This window comes from Staurois parvus, unplaced genomic scaffold (genome assembly GCF_062004578.1).
Source record: "Staurois parvus isolate SC_StPar_1 unplaced genomic scaffold, SC_StPar_1.0 ptg000356l, whole genome shotgun sequence".
Lineage (NCBI taxonomy): Eukaryota > Metazoa > Chordata > Amphibia > Anura > Ranidae > Staurois > Staurois parvus.
Window position 1 is genome coordinate 2,830,942 of NW_028318152.1, and position 12,765 is coordinate 2,843,706.

At 43.3% G+C, this 12,765-nt stretch overlaps 1 protein-coding gene across 1 annotated transcript in view; it reads left to right on the forward strand.

The window, feature by feature from the left end:
* LOC149456584 (solute carrier family 22 member 6-B-like) overlaps positions 1 to 12,765 on the forward strand; it is a 92,430-nt gene that overhangs the window by 50,338 nt on the left and 29,327 nt on the right. Inside the window, exons 4-5 of the mRNA XM_089684772.1 lie at positions 4,832 to 5,000; positions 9,598 to 9,721. Of these exons, the coding sequence (XP_089540898.1) occupies positions 4,832 to 5,000; positions 9,598 to 9,721 (293 nt within the window). The remainder of the gene's footprint in view (positions 1 to 4,831; positions 5,001 to 9,597; positions 9,722 to 12,765) is intronic.

The following is a 12,765-nucleotide window of genomic DNA, read 5'->3' on the forward strand; positions in this document are numbered from 1 at the left end:
CCACTTTCAGGTCTCCTCACACTGCTGGTGTGTTGAATTTTTTGACATAGGGTGCTGGCAGATTACGGGCCTCCTATAGCTGCTGCCAGGCCCCTAATCTGCCATAGGCCCCTATATACTGCCTCCTCATGCTGCTGCCAAGTCCAGAGTCTGTCATGGGTCCCTGTACGGCCTCCCATTGCTGCTGTCTCCATCGCCACACTCTGCCATGTGCCACTTTCAGGTCTCCTCACACTGCTGGTGTGTTGAATTTTTTGACATAGGGTGCTGGCAGATTACGGGCCTCCTATAGCTGCTGCCAGGCCCCTAATCTGCCATAGGCCCCTATATACCGCCTCCTCATGCTGCTGCCAAGTCCAGAGTCTGTCATGGGTCCCTGTACGGCCTCCCATTGCTGCTGTCTCCATCGCCACACTCTGCCATGTGCCACTTTCAGGTCTCCTCACACTGCTGGTGTGTTGAATTTTTTGACATAGGGTGCTGGCAGATTACGGGCCTCCTATAGCTGCTGCCAGGCCCCTAATCTGCCATAGGCCCCTATATACCGCCTCCTCATGCTGCTGCCAAGTCCAGAGTCTGTCATGGGTCCCTGTACGGCCTCCCATTGCTGCTGTCTCCATCGCCACACTCTGCCATGTGCCACTTTCAGGTCTCCTCACACACTGATGGTGTGTTGAATTTTTTGACATAGGGTGCTGGCAGATTACGGGCCTCCCATAGCTGCTGCCAGGCCCCTAATCTGCCATGGGCCCCTATATACCGCCTCCTCATGCTGCTGCCAAGTCCAGAGTCTGTCATGGGTCCCTGTACGGCCTCCCATTGCTGCTGTCTCCATCGCCACACTCTGCCATGTGCCACTTTCAGGTCTCCTCACACTGCTGGTGTGTTGAATTTTTTGACATAGGGTGCTGGCAGATTACGGGCCTCCCATAGCTGCTGCCAGGCCCCTAATCTGCCATGGGCCCCTATACCGACTCCTCATGCTGTGACGTTGCAACAAGGTGGAATTCAACCCTACATATGTTAGACCGCCTTTACGAACAGCAAAAGGCCATCACAGATTTCCTGATGTTAAAAGCGGATAAAGGTACTCCCTGTGTAACTTAGATGTCAGCCATTGGCAGCTCATGCGTGACACCTGCGCTTGCTCAGGCCCTTTGAGGAGGCCACGCTATTCGTGAGTCGGCAGGACTATGGGATGAACGACGTCATTCCTCTGTTGCACGTCCTGGAACAAATGCTGTTAACAATGGCTGGTCAGGGTGCGGTAGACGTGGCGCACAGATCTCAACGCCACATGACCCCTGTGGGGGCAGGACAGGAAGAAGAGGAGGAGGTAGAGGAGGACATTTGTGCTCAGGAATTATTGAGTGAAATGGGTGGTTTTTCCACTCAGCGGACAGGAGTGGAGGAGCAGGAGCATCTGGTAGAGGAGGAGGAAGAGGAGACAGAGGACCCAGACGCACCGTGGCAGTATGCTGTGGAGATGGAGGCAGGGAGTCCCTCGCATTCCTTGGCACAAATGGCCCATAGCATGCTCGCTTGCTTGCGTAGCGACAGCCGAATAATAACCATCAGACAGAGGGATGACTTTTGGCTGTCCACCATGTTGGACCCTCGCTACCGTTCAAAAATGGTGGCCTTTTTCACACCTGCTGAGAGGGAGGCCAAAATAACGTACTATAAAAACCACCTATGTAGTCAGCTGGTCTCTGCCTGTCTGCGCCAACGTCCATCCTCAGACACTGTGGGCCCTGTGCGCTCGCGTTCCGCTGCCATGGCAGCAGGGGAGGGGTGGGGTGGTAGGAGCAGTGGCAGCTCCACCAGCAGCGGCTGCCTCAGTCTGCAGTCGATGATGAGTAGCTTTCTTCACCAGCGCAGTGAGGAAACTACTAACCAGCCGCAGCAGCAGCAGCAGCAGCAGCAGCAGCAGCATCAGGTGGACCTGGAGCAGGACCTCAAACAACAGGCTTAGGCCTACTTGGACAGCACCCTGCCAACCGAGGTAGACAATCCCCTTGACTACTGGGCAACGAAACTTGACCTTTGGCCCCAACTAGCTGAATTTGCCCTTGAAAGGCTGTCATGCCCGGCCAGTAGCGTGGCATCGGAACGCGTGTTTAGTGCGGCAGGAGGTATTGCAACTCCGCGGAGGACACGACTGTCCATCCAAAGTGTGGAGAGACTCACGTTTGTGAAAATGAATCAGGCGTGGATTAGTCTGGATTTCAAACCACCAGTTCCTGACACAACTGACTAAATCCGCCATGAATCATGCCCCAAACATGTGCCACTTTCAGGTCTCCTCACACTGCTGGTGTGTTCCATTTTTTGTCATAGGGTGCTGGCAGATTACGGGCCTCCCATAGCTGCTGCCAGGCCCCTAATCTGCCATGGGCCCCTATACCGCCTCCTCATGCTGCTGCCAGGTCCAGAGTCTCTCATGGGTCCCTGTACGGCCTCCCATTGCTGCTGTCTCCATCGCCACACTCTGCCATGTGCCACTTTCAGGTCTCCTCACACTGCTGGTGGGTTCCATTTTTTGTCATAGGGTGCTGGCAGATTACGGGCCTCCCATAGCTGCTGCCAGGCCCCTAATCTGCCATGGGCCCCCGTACCGACTCCTCATGCTGCTGCCAGGCCCGTAATCTGTCATGGGCCCCTGTTGTCGCTTGTTGGCATATTCCGCTCGTTCAGATGCTCCTTCTCCTGCTACTCCTCTTCACGGATTCCGTCAGCAGTCTTTCTTGGAATCCGTTTCCAAGAGACAACAGTTTGCGAGCACGCACCCGACGGTGCAGAAGCTGAACGTCCTCCTGTCCAAGTTGCTGCTGCCAGGCTCATAATCTGTCATGCGCCCCTGTACCGCCTCCTCATGCTGCTGCCAGGTCCAGAGTGTGTCATGGGCCCCGTACCGACTCCTCATGCTGCTGCCAGGCCCGTAATCTGTCATGGGCCCCTGTACCGCCTCCCCATGCTGCTGCCAGGTCCAGAGTGTGTCATGGGTCCCTGTACGGCCTCCCATTGCTGCTGTCAGGCCCGTAATCTGCCATGGGCCCCCGTACCGACTCCTCATGCTGCTGCCAGGCCCGTAATCTGTCATGGGCCCCTGTACCGCCTCCTCATGCTGCTGCCAGGTCCAGAGTGTGTCATGGGTCCCTGTACGGCCTCCCATTGCTGCTGTCTCTATCGCCACACTCTGCCATGTGCCACTTTCAGGTCTCCTCACACTGCTGGTGGTTTCCATTTTTGTCATAGGGTGCTGTATGGCCTCCCATTGCTGCTGCCTCCACCGCCACACTGTGGCTCCACACTCTGGTTTTGGCCCCGTGACTGCCCAAATGAGTGAAGTGTGCGGTGATTCTAAGATCGACGGCACTCATCTGCATGACATACTGACTGACAGTATTATTTCTCTTCCTCAGCAGACTCCAAGGGCATTTAAATTAAAGGTACAGTGTTCTGCACTAATATTAAGTCTCTCTGAAGCCTAGAAACACCCTTTTTTAAGTTAAATTCACAGCGAATATATTCGACTCGAATCAAAATTTTTCCACGAATTCGCCGAATCAGTCGAATCGAATTTTTGAATACTTCGCTCATCTCTAGTGAGAACCTTACATAGCAACTGTCCAGGATTGGAGCTTAAAAGTCTCTGGATTGACTAGATGGTCAGATCCTCGGAAACGTCTGTCATTTTGGGAGTCTCTACACATGTTAATTGTTCTTCTTTACTCGTCTTTACTTTGCAATCCTTCTCTTCTAAAGAAAAAAAAAGTACTTAAAAAAACTTCTCTGTGAGCAAAGGTTGGTGATTTCCATACTAAAGATGAGTCACCTTACTCGTCCCATAAAGTCCTAAACAAATGAGCAAGGAACCCTTGCAATGAGGAGGAAAGGGTAACTTCATCTCCAGCCCTATCTACAGGTTTAGGGTCTAATCACACAAGTAGCTGCATGACAGCACAGTGGCTGGTTTGCGGTTGGATGCAGTAGGACAATTGCAGTGCAGATGCACCAATTGTGGCACATTGCAGTGTTCTTTTTTTATTATTTAAATGAACTATATTGAAATGTCAAGGTGGAGCTGTGGATTGCACTGCATTAGAAAAAAGTACAGCAGACTTTCAGTGTGCACCACCACAGACCACTACAACACGGTGAGGTGAACTGGGCACATAGGTGACAAAGCATTTTGCTTGACTTACAATGGGACTGCGCTGGAATAGCCGCCCAGCACAATCCCACCACACTTGATGTAAATGGGTCCTTAAGGGAATGTTACACCAGTGATCCAGTTTCTGGCAGGAGAAGCATTTCTAAAAATGGAATTGGGCGATTTGTAAAATGTATATAATCTCATCAGTGTGGAGTCAATTGTTTCTATGAATGCTTGGCAATTGCATATGTGCATGGGGCAGTCATAATTGCTCATTTCAAATTTAGGCTCTGCTTTCTGCTTTGCATTGCTGTACAGTGATCTTCCTTTACAGTTCTCTCTGACAATTTATGGCTGTGGGTATATTGCTGCATTAAAATGAATTCACTTTTTATTTTATTTCAACAATTGCTAATCAGGAAGTGGAGATTGCCGTGAAATACAGACCTCCCTCTGTAGTAACCGAGCTATAATGTTATGTGTGTATTATGTTAAAAAATATAGAACAGCAAGAGTGTGAAAATAAAAGCCATGAAAGCCACAGCAAAAATTTGCTGCAGAAAGAATTAAAAATATGTACTCGCTGAAAAACATTATACATTTGTTCTCTTTAAATATGGAGGCTTCCAGAATTGGCTTTACTTACCATATAATACTTCAATTTCTTTATAGTTGTGGAGTGGATCCCCACAGAATCACGAGCTTTCGCTAATACAGCCATTGGATACTGTTACACAGTGGGCCAGCTGGTCCTGGTGGGATTGGCTTATCTAATTCAGGACTGGCGCATGTTACAGTTGGCTACATCCATTCCTTTCTTCATCTACTTTTTATATTCATGGTAATTTTTTTATTACTTCTTTTTAAGCATTCTTACTTTATGACTTGGAAATTAATTTCTGTTATGATATCATATCTGTGATTACATATTTACTTTAGAAGCCACTAGAAATATTGAAGACCAAGTTTTTTCTGACACTTTTTGTTTTTGCTAGAAAATTTGAACCCCCAAAAATTATTGATTTTTTTACAGTAGAGATCCTAGAAAATAAAACGGTGGGTGTTGAAATTTTTTATGCCACAAAGTATTTGCGCAACGATTTTTCAAACGCAAATTTTTGGGAAAAAATACACTTTTTTGAATTTTATGTTGTGTGATAAAGTATAAAAGATGATTCTAGGCAGAGTAATTAGATACCAAACATGACATGCTTTAAAATAGCGTATGCCCATGCATCGGTGACAAACTACGTACATTTTTCAATATGTACATCAATAAGCTATGCTTTTAAAGACTTTACAGGTTAACACTTTAGATTTACATAGGAGGTCAAGTGCTAGAATTAGTGCCCTCGATCTGACATTTTTGGTGATACCTCACTTGCATGGTGCAATCTCTGTGTACATACTGACACGGGACCGCAGTGACAGGTACTCTTTTCTGAGAAATCTGGGGTCTATTAGACTCTAGATCTCTCCTCTGCCCTTAAAGCATCTGCTCACACCAAGTTTGGTGTGATCAGATGCTTTCCCAATTTCAAAATGTTACTTATATCCGGCGAAATAGAAATAATGAAATGCTCGTAGCTTACAGTTCCTTAGACCATAGATATGATTGGGGCCATTCTGGTCGCTGATCAGCTCTATGGTCAGCTGGCAGAAATGCCGTCTGAACTCTCAGGTTTCCCGGTGGGATGGGAGTGCCCAAGAAAACTGTGGAAGGTGGCGGGTGGGAAGACGTCCTGTCCCACTGCTTGCAAAAGCAATCCAGAGATTAGTTAGCCTCTATGATTGCTTTTACATGAAAGCTGACCGCCAGCTGAAAAAAACGATACCAGGATGATGCCTGTAGCTGCAGGCATCATCCTGGTATAACCACTCAAAGTCCAGCAACGTACCAGCATGTTGCTGGTCCTTGTTGGGCATATATGTAATAGCAGAGAACATGGGCATATGAAGAATCGGGTCTGTGGACCAATATGACCGCAATTCATTCTTTTTTGTAATGCCCGTATTGAGGGTTAGGCCCAAAAAAGTTTTAAATTTGGGAATTGTCTGACAAGAGCTGAATTTGGGTGGGCAGTGATGTATTGTTGTGTGCATAAATTGCTTTGGCCCACAATCAATTGGTACAAATCTTCTGTGAAAAACAGCGGAGGGGCTAAACGCTAATGCTGGCAACAAACAGGGCTGATTCTGTTAACACTGCATTTTTGGGGACACTATAGTAAGGAGGCAGTAGTATCGTTCTGCTTGTGATCAATATATTGATCCATACAAACACTATACTAGTAATGGGGGGTGATAAGTGATGAGTGTAATAGTATCAGGTCAATCTAATGCTAGCTGACTCTGGCTGGGAGGGTCGCAAACTGACCCTGAAGTTATCTGATACCACTAGTGGCAGTAATGCAGTGATCAGTAAAAAATTCTATATGCTGACACTTTACTAATGGCACTGGCTGGGTGACAGGGTGATCGAATGGTTAATAGGGGCAATCAAAGTGTTAAATGTGCTAATCTAAAAATGTGTAAAATTTAATGCTTTTACTCACAGTATGGTGTTCTCTCTTGTCTTCCTGGACTGGCAGGGGGGCAGTATGGGACACACTCATGCGTGCTTACACTTGGAAATAGAAGGTGATGTAAGGGTACGTCACTCTGCCCAAAGCAGCCACTTGACGGTCGTGAAGTAAAAAAAAAAAAACCTTAAAAAATTTATTTTTTTAACATTATGTTTTATTAAAAATAATACTTTCATCAGAGTAGTGCAATGTTACAATAGTAACATTGCACTAATGTGGGTGGGGGGTTATCGGGGATTTTAATTTTTTTTTACACTTTGCTTTGCAGGAACAATAAAAATTATCACTCCTCCAATGCAATGCTTACTTTGAACTGGATTAAATTCATGACAGTTCAAAATACTAGTGATCTGTGATTGTCTACAGCTGATTGTATGGTACAAGGTGCTGTGATTGGCTCATGTACCATGTGAGAGTTGTGGCCCAATCACAAAGAAGGGAAGCAGAGCTTTTATGAATCAAATTGATTCGTAACAGCTTTGCTAGCATTGTGATCATGTGATCTTATAGCGATCACATGATCACCAGGTCCCGTATACCGGTGGACACATTGGTCACTGGTGGGGGCATGGGGCACCCCTCGTGTTAGTTCAGCTACAGCGACATACCCGTATGTTGCTCTGCCTGTAGCTGCCGCCCATCCACAGTAGAAGTACAGGATCAAAAATCATTTTTATACAATGAGGAGGATTAACCCCACAGTGAGTATAACAAGCATGCTTTACTGCATATACAGACTGATTTTACTGTTGTGGGTTTAGTAACACATTAACAGAATTTTCTCTTTGCAAAGTAGATTTTCACCTATCTTAGTAAATGAGGTGAAGTTGTGCCGACTTCAATTATCCAACCATGTGCAAGCAGAAATCCTGTTTTTGAATTTTCCTTGCATATGATTATGTATTCTTTGCAAAGGTCAATTCTACTTTGTTTTATCTCAATCACGAAAAAACATTAACATTTACTTTGTAAAGTGAACATGCTCTTCTCCTATAGCAAAAGAGGGTTGATGTTGGAACATGTTCAGAAAATGCTATTACATACAGTAGATAGGGTTCAGTTGCTCCAGCAGTAATAGCTGTCAGTGACAGCTCACCTCACCTCACTGCTGAAAGGGTAGAGCATGCTCATTTCTTGTCCCAGCATAGTGCCCAACATTGTGCCAGGACAATATATCATTATAAAGGAAAACGTGTACACATTGTTTATGAAGGGAAGGTCTTGATTGCAGTAATAAGTATCTTACTGCGTATGGCCAGGAATTTGTTAGACATCAGCTGTGGGCAGATAAGAAATGGAGTACTTATCAAAGATGGTGCAGGCTACAATAAAAGAGGGCATGGGGCAGCTTTCCTGTGGTTTTATTGAACTTTTCAAATAGGTATTCAATATATATATATATACAGTGAAGGAAATAAGTATTTGATCCCATTCTGATTTTGAATGTTTGCCCACTCACAAAGAAATGATCAGTCTAAATATCGAATGGTAGGTGTGTTGTAACACAGAGACAGAATAGCAACACAAATTACCTAAAAAAATTCCCTCTATGCATACCATGAATACCAACTGAACTTAAAAGTAATCGATACCATAAGGTGATGAAAAACATATAAACTAAGTCTATTAGTGAAAAACTAGAATACATAAACACCTCTCATATATACCAATTACTAATGCCTCATAATTAATCTGTGATGGAAAATAATGAATATAAAATTCATGATAAATACTCAAATATCAGTGATAAAATCAATTTTCATAATAATACTAATTCATAATAAAAAATGTGACAAATCGTGATAAATTGTGACAAACCTATAGATCAAAATAAATAGTGATTCTTCAACAAAATATGTAATACATATATCCTGTGATAAACCCTATAACAGAATAAAATTAAAATTAAATAGATAGCTACTTAATTCAGTGATAAAATAAATGAACTCAGTGTCCAGAATAAACTCAAAAAGCCCATGCAAAATGTGAAAACACTCTGTGATCTTCACTTCTAGTGCTCAAAAAGGAATCCTCCAATGGCAGCAATGCCTGCCTACCTCCCCTCCTCGACCCACAAAGGGCCACAAGGCAAAAAACCTCCTCAAAGGCAATCCTTTACTCCAGGCAGCTCAGCAAGGGACCTTAGGACTTCCACTCCACCTCCTCTCAAACGTCATATAGGACACAAACAAAAGCTTCCCATAGTGTAATACCGTTTATTAGGAGTAATTTGGCATAACATACTTTTCCCACTCACATGTAATCCTTGTATACAGCGCTTTCCACCTCACATCATGGGTGTATTCTCATACAGGGAGGGAAACAAATATGGTCGAGATTACGTCACTTCCGGTCACGTGGGGACGTTTGTCCGGACGCAGCGGCCATATTTGTTTCCCTCCCTGTATGAGAATACACCCACAGAAAAGGTCACTTTGGATGAGCTACCATACTTATGATCTTTGTCAGAAGACCTAACTGCATAAGGAGCCTGTACCTTTTAAATGAAGCATTTGATTCAACATTTCCAATTAAATCTTAAGCAATATCTTTTGTTTTTTGTTTTTTTTTACCCCAGGCACCTCTTTGAATAACTATTGTAATGTTTATTAGTATTCATAGTACACATGTTTACTGATGTTCGTTGGTAGCACTTGATAGCATTTCATAACATGTTACAAGGTACACTACCTTGTGGCTCTTGGTCTGTAAAATAACCTATACTGAGTGACGCTGAGAAGCACTTAGAAGTGAGTTTTATTAACAAGCTGTAATAAAATACCCCTGTCGTCTGAGACCTGATGTTACAACTTAATGAGGATAACCATGATAATATCACTATCTGGCACTCAGGTGGATCCCTGAATCCTGCCGTTGGCTTGTTCTTCATGGGAAATATGAACAGGCCATTAAAGACCTAAAGAAAGTGGCAAGAATTAATAGAAAAACAGAGGAGGGGGAAAAACTTACCATGCAGGTATGTACTGAGAGTAGCAATTTAAATGTGATAAGGCGTTCTCCCATTACAGTTAGTGTATAAAAAAATACAGTAAGAAATAAACAATACATTAAAGGGAATAAACAACAACTTGTTTAGTAGAGATGGTCATCTACGTCTGCTTTTGTTTGATGAGAACCACTGCCTACATGAATGTCTTCCGGGGATATATATTACTAAAGATAAAAACAGGGGCGGACTGACAACTCATGGGGCCCCGGGGCAATAGGGGATCATGGGGCCCCTGTATCCTTTCCCAAACTCAAAAAAGCCTATGAAAAAGGTACCAGGGAATCTCATGGGGCCCCCTACTGACCCCGGGCCCTTGGGCAGTGCCCGAGTTTCCAAATGGTCAGTACGCCCCTGGATAAAAATAACCAACCAGTGCGGTGCTACCTAAAAATGAATAGAATTAATAAAATACACACAACAATGTGTGTAAAACTCCTACTAATAGTGAAACATAAGAGCATGATGTATGTAACATTCAGATGAATTAACAAAATATAAAAGTTAGAATAAATATGACAATTGTGAGATGGTGAAGTTCATAATTAGAATATCGTGCAAAAGTTAATTTATTTCGGTAATGCAACTTAAAAGGTGAAACTAATATATGAGATAGACTCATTACATACAAAGCAAGATAGATCAAGCCGTGATTTGCCATAATAGTGATGAGTATGGCTTACAGCTCATGAAAACCCCAAATCCACAATCTCAGAAAATTAGAATATTGTGAAAAGGTGCAATATTCTAGGCTCAAAGTGTCCCACTCTAATCAGCTAAATAAGCCATAACGTAAATAAATAAATAAATAAATATAATGGCGCCTATGGAAAGAGAGAGAAAAAATATATATATGTATGGGTCACCAGCTGCAAAATCCACCATAAATAAATAAAGTGTAACAAATAACACAAAAAATATAATTTGCGCTAGTAAATAAATATTAAAATATACCTGTGAACAAAAAAATATAAAATATTATCCATGTAAATAATACTTATAAATACATATAAAGAATTTTTTTATATATAAAAAAAGTGTCCAAAAAACAGTCCAAATTTGAGATGTGTAATACAGATCCAAAAACGTGCACAAAAAATATAAATGTGACAATCCACCACCAAAAGTACTAAATAAACTCACCAGAGCTATAAAAAAACTGAAGCATATATTGCTCTGGGAGCGGTGGTATTAGTAGAGTAATAGACCATTCATGGATGTGTCTTCAGGGAGTAATATTCTGCAGAACCCAGATCCAAGCAGACCAATTTCAATGGAGCGAATGCTCTAGAATCAAATACCACTAAGGAAATCCACTTCTCCAAAAAGATCACCCTAATCGTATCCAAGAGGGGAAATGCCAGACACTCGGAAGAAATAAAAGAACTTCATGGTGCAGTATTATTAAAAAACAGCTTCCTTTATTATGCACTCATTGCACTTATCTCAAAAGGTGTCCCAGCCGACACGAGCGTTAACAGCATACAGGAATCACAGTGAAAAACGAACCCAGCTACTCGGCACATGCGCAGTAGCTCGCTGGGAAACGTAATGACGTCACATCAATCCAGCCCCGACCTACGCATTTCGTCATCGACGTCCTCATTTTCCAGCAGGACTTGGCACCTGCCAAAAGCACCAAAACCTGGTTCAATGACCGTGGGATTACTGTGCTTGATTGGCCAGCAAACTCGCCTGACCTGAACCCCATAGAGAATCTATGGGGCATTGCCAAGAGAAAGATGAGAGACATGAGACCGAACAATGCAGAAGAGCTGAAGGCCGCTATTGAAGCATCCTGGTCTTCCATAACACCTCAGCAGTGCCACAGGCTGATAGCTTCCATGCCACGCCGCCTTGAGGCAGTAATTGCTTCAAAAGGGGCCCAATCCAAGTACTGAGCACATATGCATGCTTATACTTTTAAGAGGTCCAAAATTGTTCTATGTACAATCCTTGTTTTATTGATTGCATGTAATATTCTAATTTTCTGAGATTGTGGATTTGGGGTTTTCATGAGCTGTAAGTCATAATCATCACAATTATGACAAATCACGGCTTGAACTATTTTGCTTTGCATGTAATGAGTCTATCTCATATATTAGTTTCACCTTTTAAGTTGCATTACTGAAATAAATGAACTTTTGCACGATATCTAATTTTTCGAGTTTCACCTGTACACTCAACAGATTCCCCAGTGACCTAGTCCTGCAACTACACTTTGTGCAGTTCAAACTATCTCCACCATGTGAAAACCAGTTTTGCTCACCTTCACAATATTACCTCTTTGCTGATAGGAGGTCTATAAAGCTTGATCCCCATAAAGAGTTATTATTATTATACAGGATTTATATAGCGCCAACAATTTGCTCAGTTAAATATTCTGGTTAGATTCCTTAGCTGTAAAACCTCTTTCCTGGTAGGGGGTCTGCACAGCTTGTTAAGGGTTATGCACTCCAGTTGAACAGGCCATACAAGCCATGTATCTACGTGAGTACAACCAGCCTGTCAGGTTTTTTTACATACAAATACTTCGAGCCGCTATAACCACTAGCAGTAATCAGTAATCATTGTGTTCGGCTGGGAAGGCTCTCCGTCCCACCCCCCACCCCCACCGACAGAAAACAATAGCGCTGCCTTTGACAATGACCTTGTTGATGAGGAAATTGAGCATTTCTCTTTCCTTCTACCCTTGGTGGATGGAAAGAAAATCGAATCATCTATGGGTTGCATAAGACTTCCATCATATTATGAACCAAACATGAAAGAAAGAGAATGGCATAGCGTTCACTGTATTATTTTTTAAAATATCCAAAAGTGAGTTAAAAACACTTACAAACAATCAAAAGCAAAAGCGCATCACAGATCCAAATCCACCGCATGAAGTAACAGGAGAATAATGCAGTGTAACAGGTTCATCAGAGGGTTGGAGACTGGATGCTCTCAGCACTCTAATATAGACAAGCCCACATATGGCTGCCATGGAAACTGTGCACAAAGCCGATCATGTCACT